At 47.5% G+C, this 16,985-nt stretch overlaps 1 protein-coding gene across 1 annotated transcript in view; it reads right to left on the reverse strand.

The window, feature by feature from the left end:
• Positions 1–800: 800 nt before the first annotated feature.
• The window catches only part of VOPP1 (VOPP1 WW domain binding protein), a 101,248-nt gene continuing 85,063 nt past the window's right edge, over positions 801–16,985 (reverse strand). The window contains exons 4-5 of the mRNA XM_056138143.1: positions 13,119–13,255; positions 801–1,005 (exon numbers count right to left, since the gene is read on the reverse strand). Of these exons, the coding sequence (XP_055994118.1) occupies positions 815–1,005; positions 13,119–13,255 (328 nt within the window). The 3' untranslated portion in view covers positions 801–814. The remainder of the gene's footprint in view (positions 1,006–13,118; positions 13,256–16,985) is intronic.

The raw sequence follows: 16,985 nt of genomic DNA on the forward strand, positions 1-16,985 counted from the left end.
TTTCACTACCTTCGGAGAGACCTACCCACAGTCCTGACTTCACTTTCCTATTTCTCTGTCTGTTACCTCAGCCTCCTCACCAGGTGAGGTCAGAGTACGGGCCATGGCTGGCACGGACACGAGGCTGCTGTGACCTTTTGCCAACACGCCTCTGCCAGGAAGCTGCCACAGGGAAGGGTGTGAAGAATCTGAGCAACGAGCAGAGGCCCTTGGAAGACAGGGCCCCACACACACCACAGAGAGCAAATGTCTCTCCTCCAGGTCAGATTAAAGCTCACAAAATGCCAGGTCTCTGGGCAGGGCAGGAAGCGATCTCTGAATTTAGGTGTTTTCCTCTGGTTTTCAGGCAGACATTCAGCTGGGCCTGGGGCTGGATTCACATCGCTGTAGTTCTCCCAGCGATGTAGATTCCCCCCCTCTCCGGGAAACCGGTGGAGAAAGAAACGTGCTAAGAGGCTCGCCCCATGGACCAATTCTATCGGCTTCTAAGTAAGCGAGACAGAGAAGACCCCAGGCCCCTTTGTCCTGCTGCTTCCGGCACAGCCCTCGAAGCCTCTTCTACCTTCCAGGCTCTCCTGAGGGCCGGGCGCTCTCCCAGGAGGATCCCCTCTGTCCTAGCAGAAACAGGCCACAGGGAGACACGGGATGGGTGGACGTTGGTCCTCCTGGGGCAGCTTGGGCCACGCTGGCTCTGGAGCCCCAAGAGCGTTTGTCTTGAGTGGCTCACAAGATGGTTCCTGGAAGCAGACGGACAGGGGTGCGAGAGTGGAGTCTCTGCTTGTGTCCCCTGCAGGTCACCAGGTGGGTGGCAGCCTTACTTGGCCTTCACCACCTGCTCGTAGGGGGGCGGTGGGGTGTTGCAGTAGGATGGGGGCGGCGGGTAGGCGGTGCCACCCTGCGGGGAGTGTGGCTGCACCTGGTAAGCCATGGCCACGGTGCTGCCCGCAGGAGTCAGCCCTGGTCCTCCGGGGTCGGCGTAGTAGGGCAGCCCCGGGGGCTGGGCACCTGCAAGACAGAACAGCAGAGGTGACGCGGTGACAGAGTCGAGTCTCAGGAGGAGCCCACACAATGGAGGGCCACAGCCCGGGCACGGGCACAGGGACAAGCCCTGATGACCAGGGTCAGACCCAGACTGGGTGAGGTTTGAATGACTCAACCGAAGGGCCCGGGAGGCTGCAAAACCACAGCTGGAGAGGGTGGCCAGGAGCACCAGTCGTCTAGGTGACGGAGGTGATGGGGGAGGGACTGGGCTTCCCAGACCCTGCCAGTGTCCCTCTCTGGCCTCCACTGGGCTCGGTGACATGGGAGCTGGCCCAGCCCTGCCTTCATGCTTGCCTGCTGGGTCAAACTTTCTGAGAGGCAGAGATTACTTGTCATTCAGGGCAGCCCAACATCAGGAGACAACCTCTGAGCAAACCCCCGGGAAGGCAGCTAGGTTGCTGACAGAACCCCTACTTGCCCCGATGCCACAGAGGAAGGTATTCTCTGGGGGCTGCAGGGTGCACGGAGCAAAGACAGTGGCTCGGGAGCAGTCTTGCTGCTCAGTTCCCAAATCCAGCATTAACTCTTACTCTAATTAATTAATCTTTGGGTGTTTGTTACATGGCCACACCTGGTGACACTCAAAGCTTCTTCCTGACTCTATGCTTGGGGGTTACTCCTGGTGGTACTCAAAGGACCAAACCTGGGTAAGCCTTGCTGGTAAGGCAAGCATCTTACCTGCTGTATTATCTCGAACCCCTAACTCATTTTAATGGGTAGAATATATGAGACGCTGTTTGGAGTCTATTATTCATACCTGGTTCCTTGTATCATGTTGACAGCATGATAAAATGTCAAATGAAAAAAATCAAGGCAAGGGCCAGGATGATAGTGCAGTGGGTAGGGCATTTGCCTAGCACATGGCTGACTTGGGTTCAGTTCCTGGCATCCCATAGGCACCCTGAGCCCACAAGGAGTGGTCCCTGAGTGCTGAGCCAGGAGTCAGCCTGAGCAATGCTGGGTGTGACCCCAAAACAAAACAAAACAAAAATCAACACAAGTAAACAGGAGCTTTAGGGAATCCCAGAGCCACAATCCTTTGCAAGGGGACTCGGGACTCGGCCTCTACTAATGCAGGGAGCTCCTTGGGGCACCCAAGAAGCTGCTGGGAGTCTGATGGGGTATGAGGACTGTGTGGATTTTCCCCCTCTAATCGCTCACTGCAAAAGTCTGACTGATGGATGTCTCCACTTCCAGCAGGAAGGACAGCCCCCAAGGAACAAACTATCTCAGACTCTAGATGGCATGAACTAGTTCATGGTACCTAGAGACGTACTGAAGGACAGAAACAAAGCCAGACAGACATGCATGTGTCCCAGGGTCAGCACAGACTGCCCACTTCAGTCATGCCCTGCTACCCTGGCGACTCTACCACAACTGCACACCTAGACTAGGGTACATCTCACCTGCTGCCAATAAATATTTCTGTACCAGTTCATGACTGTCTGTGACTGTGAGTCTCTCAAAGACAAAGATTAATTTGGGGAGCACATCCAGCTGTGCTCAGGGACTACTCCTGGTTCTACACTCAAGAATCACTCCTGGCAAGTGCAGGGGGTAACATGAGATGCTCAGACTTGGCCAGCTGCTTGGGAGTCAAGCTTCTTGACCCCTGTAATATCCCTTTGGCTTCAAAGATTAATTTTTTAATCTCTGGAGGTATATTTTATACAAACACAGAGCCTTAAACAATTTTATATAAATAAGAAATTAAAGATTCAAAAGAGATCACTTTTTGTCTTGCTGTTTTATAAGTTCTTTACATATTTTGGATATTAACCCTTTGTTGGGCTGGAGCAATAGCACAGCGGGTAGGGCGTCTGCCTTGCACGCAGCCAACATGGTCGACCCGAGTTCGATTCCTCCGCCCCTCTCGGAGAGCCCGGCAAGCTACCGAGAGTATCTCGCCTGCATGGCAGAGCCTGGCAAGCTACCCGTGATATATTCGATATGCCAAACGCAGTAACAACAAAGTCTCCAATGGAGACGTTACTGGGCCCGCTTGAGCAAATCGATGAACAATGGGAGGACAGTGACCAATGACCAACCCTTTGTTAGATGAGAGGTGGGCAATTATTTTCTCACAATCTGTCAACCCCCTGAAAAAATGGGGAAAAAAGAAACAAACTTCCTCAAGAAAAGCCAGAGATGGCCAACTAGTATGTGAAGAAATGCTCTACATCACTCATCATCAGGGAAATGCAAATTAAAACAAAAATAAAATATCATCCCATACCAGTAAGATGTCCATACATCACAAAGAACAAAAGCAACCAGTGACAGTGTGAATATGGGGTTAAAAGGACCCTCATTCACTGCTGGTGGGATTGCTGACAGGGAGGAGAGAGGAAAGAGTGAGCATGAGGAAGACTCAAGTGATCTGGGGGGGGGGGGGACGGGGTCTCCACTCAAATGCTTGAGATGCACAATATTAAAGCTCGTCTGGGGTTATTGGAATCTGAGTAACTGAAACAGAGCTAGAAGGTTGCTGAGGGTCCAGTCCCAGTGTGCTTGGGAGCTCCGCTCTACCAGGGCAGAACCAGTCAACTCGGGTCTATGTTCCCCTGGCTGCAATCTGTCTTTGTAGCCTTACTCAATGCTTTGAGGACCAAATGCATATGTGATGGAGCTAGTTGCCTGCAAGCAAGACTTTGCCCTTTATATGATCTATATAATCTCTCTGGGCCCTACAGTTAATGCTTCAACTGAACACTTTTCCTTGCTGTCATTCAACCAGGATTCTGTTCTGCAGGAGAAAGAAGAGGTCAAAAGAAAAACAGTTTCTTTCCTTCACCTCTAAACTCCGGGGTGTGGAAAATTGAGCTATGAATGACTTTGTAATTCACGGTGCTTTAACAAAATAAAATCTGAGAAAGAAGAAAAAAGAGCGAAGGGCTGCCTGCCATCTCTCTCAGGGGGTCTACCAAGAGAACCCAGGGGCAGGAGGGTGGGGCAGGTGGAAGTTCCACCAGTTCCTGGGAAGCCTCTGTAAAGGAGGTAAGAAAAACACAGATGTGATGAAAAACACCCACGAAGTATGTGGGGTGAGAAAACAGAAGGAAATCACCGAGGCTGGCAGAGAACTACAGGAAAGGCCAAAGCAAAGCAGAAAAGGAAGCAGAACATCTGAAGTAGATGAAAAGAATTTAAAGGAAATTGGGAAGAAACAAAACAGGGAGTCAGGAGCTGCATTCCGGGGGCCAAGGGGAGAGAGGTATGTTTTGTTCTTGCTTGTTTCATGAAGACAGAGGTACCCTGGGTTTGACTGAGTGAGGAATCTGTGGCTCTGTTAGTTTCCTCAATGCAGCAGGGCAGGCTACAGAACACCCAGGGTTATTAGGGATGGGTCTCGGACAGAAGGAGCCAGGGGCTCTGCTACCTGAGCTGCATTTCTGGCCCTCAGAAAGGAGAGTTTTTAAGACTAAAGAAGTGATTGGTATACTGTTTGCATCATGAGGACAGACCCAGATAATAAATTTAAATTTTCCTTTTCTGGTGTTTCTTTTGTTTTGGGGCCATAACCAGAGATGCTCAGGGGTTACTCCTGGATCTGCACTCAGTAATTACCCCTGGTGCTGCTCAGGGAATATATGGGATGCCAGGGATCGAACCCAGGTCAGCTTCATGCAGGGTAAAACACCCTCCCCAATGTACTACCACTCTGTCCCCCACCCCAATTTTTGTTTGTTTTTGTCTCTCTCTCTCCAGCCTTTAACTTCAGATTTTCAAAGGACACAGAGATACAGAATTTCCTGTGCCTTTACTTAATAGTTTTACTCCAGAGCTAAGGCAGCCCTGACTGCGCTGTGCACTGAAGAGCTGCTCAGAGGAAGGCTTAGAGGCAGGGGAAGGGGCCAATGGTAGCTAAAAGGGACATGCAAAGACCTACTGGTTAGGTGAAATGCCTGAGCACTGTGACCCATGTCTGGGCCTTCCTACGTGGGTAGAGACTTGGAGTGGGAAATACACGCTCAGTGAGCCCAAGGACTTTATAATCTGGTGCAGTGTTTGAACCTACTGCCAAGCAAAGGACCCAAGCACAGGAGGGCTCCCAGCACCTGTCAGGGTGGGTGGAGAACTGGTCAGGAGGAGTCTACCGTCCTGTATTCCTCCTGCTGGACCAATAGGACATTCACAGTGGGCAGTCGCTAGGGGAAGTCCACTTGTGCTTGGTTACTTGAGTAGAGTCCAAAGTTATTCAAGAATAATGATGAAATTATCTGGCGCCACCAGAGGTGGCTTATGGGCGTGACTGCTGGGTTGCCAGAAACAGGGAGACTGGCAGAGAACCCATTCCCCATTCTGTTGAACCCAGAGTTTTCAGTCATAAAGTCCCGCATACCTTGGTTTTCTGTGGATTTACTTGTGGGTGAGGCTCCATGTGAGTGTGTGGAGAGTGAGCATGAAGGTGGTATTTTGATGTTCATGATAGAGATCTTGGGTGTTGATGAGTTGGGAGCATAGGATCGGAGTCTGACGGAGAGGCATTAGTATGGAAATAAAGCAGCAGAACAGACCAGCCTACGGGGTGCCTGGCGCACACATGGCCCGCCTGGGCACCATACACAGCACTGTGTATGGTCCCCTGAGCTCTGCCAGGACAAACCCTGAGCACAGAGCCAGAAGCAAGTGGCACGATGGGTATAACCCCACACAGACAAACAAAGAACAGACAGAAATGATACATGACAAACTGTGGAGAACATAAACTGTTAGGTGAAAAAGATCTTGTCACCCATGGGACAGAACATGCTGGACACTGGTATCTAAACCAAAAGGTGATCAGGAAGCCGGAGCACTGCTGGTGATAAGCAGCTAACAGCCCTCTGGCCAGGGGAGGCAGGACAAAGTGGCTCACACAGACAATATGCACAGCCTGGACATTTCCAGACATCTGCTGATCCGGTTAAGAGCATAGGCCGGGAGCAGACACTGACCAGGTTGACCATGCAGATGTCCATGAAGGAAGAGAGAGAGATGGACTCAGCACTGACCTTTGGTGGGGGGGGGGGGGGGAAGGAATGGAATGAGGAAGACTTCATCACAGGCATGCAAACCATGGACAGAAGTACGGGAAAGAATAGGTCTTTGACCACTGGACTGGCAGAGTGGTCATTTTTAAAATGTGCCTATGCACATAGGGCTCTGGAAACTAAACATCTCAAACACTGCAAATTCAATTCTGTAATCAAGCATGGTGGGGGGTGGGGAGGGGTATACTGTGGCCAGAAGGTGTTGTTTCTGAGCCATACCTAGTGGACTAATGGGAATTATCACCAGAAAGAAATTTGGATGGAAACAGGTAAAACAAAGCCCAGTAGAACTATGGCAAACCAGGAAGACCCTGAACAAAAAAAGTGTGAAAGAGAATAAGAATCATGTTAAGTGGGATATCCATGTTTACAGCTAGCATTGCAGAATTGTTCATCACTCACTTGGATGGTCAACTGATCTTTTGTTAGCAATTAGTGTTCCTTTATGTCTCATACATTCTTTTATTCTCATAAACTTAAAAATTCAAGACGTTTTATTTCATACTAAGATAGTCAACTTTGCCTTTTTGGATATAAATTGCTGAGATAATTTGCTTTTGATTATCTGCTTTTCCCATCTTTTCATTTCCAAGCTGTTAAGTTTTCTAGAGGCAGCAGGTAATTGGGTCATGTGTTTATGCCCATTTTCTCTCTTTTGACTGAAGAGCTCAATCCTTTCATATCAAAAGTAATTACTGATAAGGATGGACTTAGGACCAGAGACACAGAGTGAGACAGAAGAAAAGGGACTAGATGGAGTGAGACAGAGTTCCAGAAAGACTGAGGAAGAGAGAGACAGAGATGGAGAGAAGAGACACAGAGTTGGAGGGGAAGGTTGCGAGTCAGAGAGAAGGCAGAGAGGAGAAAGTGTTAGGGTGGCTGGGGAGGTTGGAGAGGAGTCATGGAGAGCGTTGTAGAGCGAGTTAGAGAGAGGATTAGAGAGAGCTGGGAGAGATGAGAGATTGAATAAACAGCAACTAATCAGCAACCAGCATGGCCCTCGTACTTTCTTTGTCCATCCAAGGCAACAGCTGTCCCAGCGGAGAAGCGGCCCGAGAGCACCGAACTAGGATGGCAAGAGAGAGAGCTGCCTAGAGAGCCCGCGAACATCCTTTCACGTATAATCCCCCCACCCCCAACCCCAGCTATGTGGGAGGGGTTTTTACAGTACATGACCAACCCAGGTTTGATCCCTGTGGCACATACAGTCCCTGAGTCCACAAGGAGTGAACCCTGGGGTGTAGAGCTGTGAATAAGCTTTGTGTACGTCAGATTAAAACATTTTTTAAAAATAATTTTAAAAAGGACTTATGTTTTTGTGCTTTTTTAATCCCTCGTTTTCTTGAAATAGTTCAATTTGTATACTGAATTATTTGTTTCCGTTTGTGTATATTACATAATAATTTTCTTTTCTGGTATCCCAGATCTTATCTGGTATCTGGAATTGCATTTGATGTCCTAATGTTAGAACACTCTATTTGTATACCAGCTTATTTTTATAATATATATAACTCGATTCCGTTACAGTTATGCCCCCCCCCCCCACTTTGGGTTGCTGTATTTGTGTTCAATAAACACAACTTATCATTTTAGTGTTTCTTTCTGAATTATGACAACTTTCAAAAAATAGACTTAGGGGGCTAGTGCTATTAGAGTGGGGTGGATAGGGTGCTGTCTTGCCTTGGACACAGCTGACCTGGGTTCAATTCATAGGATCCTTGAACCCTTTCAGGAGTGTGGCACAATAACAATTTTTTTTTTAATTTTCTAATACATTGTAGATATTCATATGTCACTGAAATAAACTGTTCCTTTTTGAGTTTCAAAGACGCTGGGCCGGGCGAGAGCTGAGTAGGCTGGAGCACACAGGAGAGACCCAGGCCCCGGTCAACCCTGGCACCACATCATCCCCTGAGCAGGGAGTATTGCTGGGAGCAATCTCTGAGCACAGAGCTGAGAGCAGCCCCCAACACTGCAGGGTGTGGCCTCCAAAACAAAAAATAAGGGTTCAAGGTACTAAATGAATGTTCTGGAAGTTAATTAAATTTTTTCTTGAGTCTTTAAACTCTTGCTTAAAAGAGTTTTGGTCCGTTGTAAATGTCAATATTCTGACGCATCTTTGGTGATGTACACTTCCCATCTTATCAAGATTTTCCATCTCATGAATACTTTTATTGTGTGAATTTGAATCACTGTGGGACTTGCAGTTTTAATTTGTAATTTTTCCTTTTCCAGCTAATTAGGTTTGTCAGAAGTAAGGCCTGTGATGCCATTTCTATATGTTGTTTTTTACCAAGCATAAACCTCCAGGTTTGCAAATCTTTTTCTGTTTTGTGTAACTCATTTAAGCAGTCTGCTGGTTCCAGCTTCCTGTGAATTCATCGTTTAGTTTTTTATTTTAGATGGAGTTCAGGAAGTGGGGCGTGTAGGGGGTGGTCCTCAAAGTGATTCTTGGCCAACTGGGCCAGAGGCTGAGTGCGAGGCCTGAAAGGAAGCGCAGTTTGGGCCAGCAGTGCTGGGAGTGACTTGGGTACTGCTTGAAGCCTCCAGGTCACACATGTGGTGTTCAAAGGACCCTGTGGTGCAGGAGATCTCAGCCATAGGCAATAGCATGCAATGCAAGTGCCTTGACCCCTGGACTATCACTTCAGCCTTTTGAGAGTTTACTTTTATTAATTGAGGAACTTCTTTTAGGGTGAGGCCTGTTCGTGAGTTCATGTGCTTTCATTTTAACTCCCCTTTTGAAATATTCATTCCCATATTTGAGTGTGGCAATGTGCTTCGGTTGCACACTTAATTCTGCTTACACTCAGTTGTGGCCCTCAACTACTCTGATAAGGTGCTCACGGGCATTCACTTACACACACACACACTCTCACAGACTTCCCCATCGCATAGAGGTTGCACACTTCATCCTTTCCTGGGGACCCCCAATGTCAGCCACTGGGAATGTGCTTAGCATGCATGGACCAGAGTAGGCATGGACCGACTCAGGCTTCCCAGGGAGCACCTTATCACTTACTACTGGATAAGTGTTAAGACAAAAATGAAGGTGGAGAAACAGCACAAAGGGCTGGGACATGTGTTTGGAAGGTTTGATCCCTGGCAACACATAGTCCACGCTGGAAGGAAGCCCTGAGCATTGCTAGGTGTGGCTCCAGCATACACACACACACACACACACACACACACACACACACACACACACACAGCGGAAGGATGAATTTTTAAAAAAGAGAAAAACCAGAGGAAAAAAGGAAGCACATATTTTTATGTGTACACAGTGTAAGAAGAAGTTCAAAAGAAATGAACACCCATGGGAGAGAGGGTGATAGAAGGACACACCTGTGCACGGGAGGTATTTCTGTGTGCAGGTGCTCTTCTGTCCAACTGGGGTCCTGTTCAAATGCAGGTGCTCTCAGGCACAGTCTACAGTGTGTTCTGTCTGCCTCTGCTCAAACCCTGGGCATGAGAACTGACACACTGTGTCTACTGATCCTGGTTACAGTCACACTCCCTCGGTCTCAGGAGGGAAACTGCAGTCACAGAGATGGGGTCCTCGCTTCTCCCTCAGCCTGTGCAGGAACCCTGAGTCTAGGCCCAAACGCACCACCACGACCCCACTGCTATAGACCCTGCCACGACCACTGCTGCCTTCCGCTGAGACAGAACGATCTCACATGTGACTACCGAACACTAAATACTCCCAGTTAACTCCTGGTACTTTCTCGTGTCATGTTCAACTGTCTCTCTCTAAGGAGATAACTATTTTAACACAACTTAATGTCAAACACTTTAGATACTATTATATATATATATATTATATTGTAGATGGTCTTGTCTCACATTTTGCTTTTATGTTTCCTCGTCTCTCATCTTAAAAAATTTTATTACCATGTTTGGCAGAGATTTAATATGTACAGATGTTGCTTTTATTCCAAGAGAAGATATTATAAGGACACACTATGAAGTGTCAAGCACACACTGGACTTCCTCCATCCAACCCCTTGGCCAGTCTAGATGAACTGAAATTGGGGACAGCATGCTCTTCCCTCTTTCTACCAAATGATTTTAGTATCTCTAGTTTGTAGAAGCCTCAAAGGCAAAAATATTGGGCAGAGTTGGCCAAAGATGGCATGGCTACCTCATGTGGTAAGTGCAGCTCTGGGAACTAGCCAGTATCCAGTCTGAGATGTGACATGGAGCAAAAGGCCAGTTATGAGCTGGGCAACAGGCATGACCAGAAGAACTCCGGCAACCCACTCAGGTCTTATGGCTTTCTGATCTTCCTCTGCTTTTTGCTTGTGATAAACCATAAGGCATTAAAATGAAAAGAAAAATCTGTGCTAGCTATAGCCCCTTGTCGAACTTCCCTCATTTTCAACAGCAACGATAACCTTTATAATTACCCATGCACCATTCCATCAGCAGCTGTCCTCCACAAAGAGCAGGGATGACAATGTGAACACAACCAAACAGTGAATGAAAAACATCATTTCAACTTGTTTAGAAATACCTCCTCGAGACATTAAAAGTATTCTAAAAGAAGAGAAAACTCATTGGAGGAACTCAAAATTTATTAAGGATAAACTGAAGAAGTAAAAGGCAGTGAAAAATCTTCAAGTGCATTTTTCTTTTTGTTGTTGTCCCCCCACCTTTCCCCTTGGAGTTCTTCCGGCAATCTGAATGTGTTCAATGAAAGGGAAAGGATGAGACTCTAGAATCTAATGCTTCCATGCTTTTCTTACTATTGGACTCTGCGCTAGTTTGGAGCCCAGAGGCAGGGACCCTCCCCCCACCTCCCACCACCAGATCAGATGCATGTAGGGACAAAAATCCACAGTAAGAGGTTTGGGAGGCAACTGTCCGTTGCTCTAAGCCCTAGGTTCTTATTGGGTGGGTTGTGAAAGTATTTGTTTAAAAATAAATTTAGGATATATATGCCTAGATACCCAGATTATATGAAACTTTCTCTGGCACAAAGGACGGAGATGGGCCAAAAGTTTCTGCTCCCACTGATTAAAGGTTAAAGACGTGAAAGCTGTTAGTTTTGCTTAAATTAATAATATCAACTGCCCAACAATGGGACAGTGAATAAAAATGTCCCTCCCTGCCCCAGTGAAGTCAGGGCTAGCCAAGAAAGCACCTTCCCCTTTGGGTTCCACTTTCTGCAACAGGTATTATCTGTTATTATTCAAAAGAACCAGGAACAGTAGGTGGGAGAAACCTGTGCACTTCCATAGGCCAGAGAAATACCCATGACCTACGACGTGGACTGGATCACAAAGGCACAGTGGCTCTAAGTAGTCTTCGAGTGGGAGAATCTAGGCTGGTGTCAGAAAGGGCTGCTCAGAGAAGGATGACAGACAGGGCAAGAGCAGATGAGAACATTCCTGGCGGGCACAGGAGAATGTCCTGCATCAGGTATGGTCTGCGTGGACTCTGGGCTCGCAGACTCTCTCCACCCAGCTCTGCATTCAACACTCACTGCTTTCCTGGCAGCTACTGTGACAGACAATGACTTAGATACTTGCAGCCACTTCCTTTCACCAAGGGGAGATCCAAACTGTGTTAGCTGCACACCTGGCTTTATCAACAGCCCCTCTGCTCCCTGCATCTCTCTGCCCTCTGTACTACCCATCTTCCCTTCCTAAAAACAGCCTAATGCACAGTTGGCCACAGTGGACGCAGCCTCAGCCTCAATGCTCAGGTCAGGAACCACATAAAAAAGGCAGAAGTCGATAGTCGTTATCTTCTTGACCCCCAAGCCCTCCTCACATGTGCACCTCAAACACTCAGACTGTTCCCGGCCCAGCACTCCACCCACCCCAGCACTGCATTTGCTGAGGCTTTGACATCTCCCCATTACCCTCTCCCAGTTTATCTGGATAGAATTGATGTATGACACTGTACCTGCTCTGGGTATAAAACACAATGATTTGATCAATATTACAAAATTTAGCAGTACATCCATCATCTCACCTAGTTACCTTTTTGTGGTTGCTGTTTTGGGGCCAGACCCAGTGATTCATAGGTGATACTCAGCAATTCCAGCCTTCAGGAATTACATTACACTGGACCTCTCACAGCACCAACTCCTCCCCCCAGGTGGATGTGCCTCTTCACTGGCCCTCGGCCCTCAGGAGTGGTTTCCTGCTGAAAACCAGTGCTCATGGGCAGCATCTCCGCTGGCTTCAACTTAGAAACTACTAATTCTTTTGACCCAGAAACATCACCTTGGGTAATGGTCCCCAAATAAGTCAAAATTTCTATAGCAGCAATATGTATAAGTCCTCAGAAAACTAATGGTTCATTTTATTAATGCATTTGCTAATGCACAATAAATATTTGTTGAAAGAATGAATAAATTAAAAAATTATCTACAATGAAAGTATATCTAGGTAATCTGCCACTTGGTAACATAATTCTCAGTCCCAAAGCTTAAAAAATATCAGGAACATTCTTCAGAGCAAAATGTATATGAGATGATTTTAAGAAATGAAAGGAAATAATATGCATACACAAGTTTCATAAATGCATACAAGATGGACCAATAACTAGGTAAGAACATGAGTCAAAAGGCAGTCAGCCTAATAGTCATTGTACTTTTTGTTTGTTTGGGGGCCACTCTTGGTGGTGTTCAGCGTTTACTCCTGGCTTTGTACTCAGGGATCACTTCTGGTGGTACTTAGGGGACCAAGTGGAATGCCAGAGATTGAACCCAGGTGTGCTGTGTACAAGGCAAGCGCCCTACCTGCTATAATACTGGACCCCATAGTCGTACTTTTTATCGTGACAAAGGCAGAATAAAATGTATCATCAGCCCAGGGATCAGGGACGCGACTCAGTACTACAGTGCATGTCTCATATGCGTGTAGCCTGGGCTGGTTCCCAGCACCCCACATGAAAAATGAAGCTAATAACCACAATGTAAATGATGAAACCTGGCCTGAATACTTCTTCCGGGCATACTTTGTGACAGCACCCCCTTCGCATGCCCCAACTCTAATGTGCCACATGGCAGGAGTGCTGGAAGTGGCTTACCTGGAGCAGAGCTCTGTGGCTGCCTGGTATAGGACACATTAAACGCAGGCTCCTCAGTCAGTGGTGGGGGGTACATGCGCCTCCGGATGAAGAAGCCCGCTCCGCAGCAGAAGAGCACACCCATCATCAGGAGGAACCTAAGCAAGAGCACCGCATGAGGAGGCTTCCCGGATTACAGAGAAACTAAAGAAACAGAGAAACCTTCCTGCAAATAATACCTTTATCTATGTGGAGGGGCTGGACAGAGAGCACAGAGGTTATGTGCTCTCAGACCCCTGAACATCTCTGTGTGCAGCCCTGGAAGTCCCTAAGTACCATCAGGGAGCCTTGGTCACCCCTGACAATGCAGTGCTAAGCAGCACTGCCATGGGCACACACACACATAAACATACACACACTCACACACATACACACATGCACAGACAGACAGACAGACAGACACACACACACACACACACACACACACACACACGCACACCAGCCCAGCTGGCTGAGGACTGCCATGACTGATCCACTGGCCAACTTGGGAGCCCAAGTAAAGTCTGTAAGTTCAAAATATGACTGAATATCCTCCGACCATGACTCTACAAAGAACATGGCCAGAAAATTCTCAGTGATTGGCACACTCTTGCCCATCTCTGACCTGAAAATTTAAGGGGTATCCTGGAACCTTCCAATTCTGTGTGAGCAGCACACTGTCATGTGAGCAATGAGAACTGCACGGAACCCAGAAAGTCAGGCATGGCCAAAGGCGCTATCTCCACAAACAAACTATGAAAGAACACAGCAGGGCCTGAAGAATCCTGACATGGTGCCCATGTCGCATACTTCCTGGGTAGCTTCAGACACGGAACAGGAGGGAAGGCCAAAGACATCAGGCACAGTGATTCAAAATAGAGCTCAGCTGAGACAACTAATCCTCTTCCAATCCTCTCCTCACTCAGGGCCATTTCCCCCAGCTGGGGGACCCTGCTCCCCACCACCAGTCTTGAGTTTTAGTGGTGGAGGAGGAAACTACAAATTTGTAACTTAATAGGACTTTAGTAACTGCTAAGGAAGAAAAACTAGAGTGCAAAAATTTGTGTAGTAAATGATACACGATTTTATGCTGTTTTTATTATCTTAAAAGGTTCCCCTTCTTTGAGTCATTGTGATGACCAGAAGGCAAACATATTTAGTTGTGGGGCTTATGGTCTCTAGACAGTGTGTGCTGGATATCAGACCCTTTCCATGCCGCAGGGGAGCAAGAAGGATGGCATGACCAGGGCAGGGGCACCTTTGCCATGTGTGGCTGTGCCCGGGATGGATGCGGTGCTCCACATGTCCAACCCAGGTGCATGGCCACTGAGCTACCCTGGGGCCCCTGGTTTCTGTTTTACCATTTTTAAGTGTATAATTTAGTACAACAAAAGGCTTTAGGTAAGTCATTTTCTGCTTGCTTTTGTTTATACAGCTCACCCGGCAGCGCTAAGGGCATCCTCCTGACTCTGTGCTCAGGAATCACTCCTAAAGGGTTTGGGGGACTATATACTGGGGACTGAACTGGGTAGTTCATGGGTCAGGCAAACAACCTCCCCCCGGATAAGGCATATGTCAAGGCATATGACAAGAGTATGTCATAGTGAGGAAGACGAGAGACGCACCTTCTGCTTTAAAGTGACATTTGAGCTGAGTCATGGGGGATAAAAGTATAGGAGGTAGATTGGAGAGAAAGGCAGAAGCACTGCATGGGGAGAGGCTGGGAAACGCTAAAGGCCACAGAGGGAGAGGAACCTGGGGGTAACAGGCCCGGGGACTAAAAAAACCCTTATGAGGGTAGGGACGGCCTGACTGGCAGAGCACATGCTTTTCCTGTTTGAGACCCTGAGTTCATCCCTGACACCACATGGCCCCCAAGTGTGGCTACAACATTCCCCCGCTGAAACAGGAAGGAAACCCCATCTGAGCAGAGTCCTGGGGAAGGGAAGGCCCCGCAGTGAGCTTGGCCGCTGAGCTGTCCTGAGGCCCCTATTTTTACCATTTTTTTCCAGTATACAATTTAGTACAAAGTGTACTACTATTTTTTTAGTGTACAATTTAGTACAACCTAAGACACAGAATCACTGAAGGGAAATCTGCAGCTCTTAAACGAACGTCCCCAAGGAAGGCTCCCTGCTAATCCACATCCCACCCTAAATCTCAGGACTAACCTCTGAGCAGGCAGAGGCACGCTGCCCTGCACGAGTCAAGCACACCCCCGCCCCCGCCCTCCAGTCCAGCTCCTTTCCGGTCAGCTACAGCCCCTCCCTCAGCTTTTGGTACTAGTTCTCTAAGCCTGAAATGTAGAGATCTTAGCCACAACAAAACAAACCCCAAACACTTTTTCAAAAAACAGTTTTAGGTATTAGCAACTATGTGGTGAGATAATCAGGCACGGCCATGCTCCAAGTAGTGATACTGAACCAGGGATGCCTCAGACGGCTAGACTGGTCAGGCCAGGATTGCCTGAGATGGGAGAGCTCAGCCATGCACATGCCCAATGACCACCAGGGCATGGGTGATGGTAACGATGACAAGACCCCCAGAGCAGGAAGCTCTGGCCTGCAGAATCCCCCAGGATAGTTCCCCTCATCAAAAACTGGTGAGAGTTATCAGGAGGGAAAAACACAGGTGACTACTGGAACATCCTCAGCCAAGGTCTAAAGTTCTCAGAAGTCAGTAATGTCAGAACCTTGAAGCTGCATGGCAGCTGAAGGAGTGAAGTTAAAGAAGCCATAACTCTGTGGAGTCAGCCTTGAGGTCACATGCCCTGAGCAGAGCAGCGGAAGCTCTGGATGGTGCCAGAAACACTCGTTTCTGGCAAATCCCCACAGCAGCTCGGCTTTCCCTGATGCAGAAAGCAGCATGTTTTGTTTCTAGAGTCAAATGAGAACATGTATCCCAGATGGTGATCCACAGAGGATCCCCCCACTCACCGGAACCTCTGTATCCAAAAATTCCCTGAAAGTATTTTAATTTTAGATTTCCTGGCTCTACCAGCTCCTTCCGTGGAGCCGTTTATGGGCAATGGCACAGGCTGTCTGTCAGGATTCAACCGACAGAGTCTGAATGGAAATAAACTGGACCACGAGATTTGCTAATTCTCTGGTTTTCAAAAGTTTCATGACCTGAGAACTGGTCTACAGAGCTGAGCTTACCAGGGACAGGGGTTGAGGGGGTAGTGGCTATGGAGTGGACAGGAGGGATGCTGAGACAATGGTGGAGGAGGGTGGGCACTGTGATGGAGCATGCAGTGTGGACTATTGGAAGCATGAAACTCTGTCATTAATGGTATCATGAATTGTGGTGTTTTAAATAAATAAAAACAATGAGAATTTTTTTAAAATGGGGGCTTGGGGAAGCTCCATTTCAGAAACAACAGAGCAGCTGCTTCAGGATGAACCCACCTTCCAAAAGATGAGCTATTCTTCAGAGACCAACCACCAAAAACTCAAATCCCACCCGAAATTGGGAGAAGAAGTGAACAGACAATTCTCTGAAGACAAAAAGATGGTCAATAGACACATGAAAAAGTGTTCACCGTCACTTATTTGCAGAGAAACCCAAACCAAGATGACAATACCGTATCACACCAGTGGGAATGACAAATACCAACGAAGACTGGAAGCAATGCCTATGTTAGTCAGGATGTGGTGAGAAGGGAACTCTCACCCACTGATGGTGGTTCAACCAGTATGGAAAATGGTATAGAGATTTCTCATAAAGTAAGAACTGAGCTGCCAAATGAAGCAACAATCCCATTTTCTAGGTATCTCTTTCCAGGACACAAAAAAATTCATTCAAAAGGGCACCATTACTCATTACAGTATATAGCACAATAGCTCGGCT

Source organism: Sorex fumeus, unplaced genomic scaffold (genome assembly GCF_029834395.1).
Source record: "Sorex fumeus unplaced genomic scaffold, SorFum_2.1 ptg000128l, whole genome shotgun sequence".
NCBI lineage: Eukaryota > Metazoa > Chordata > Mammalia > Eulipotyphla > Soricidae > Sorex > Sorex fumeus.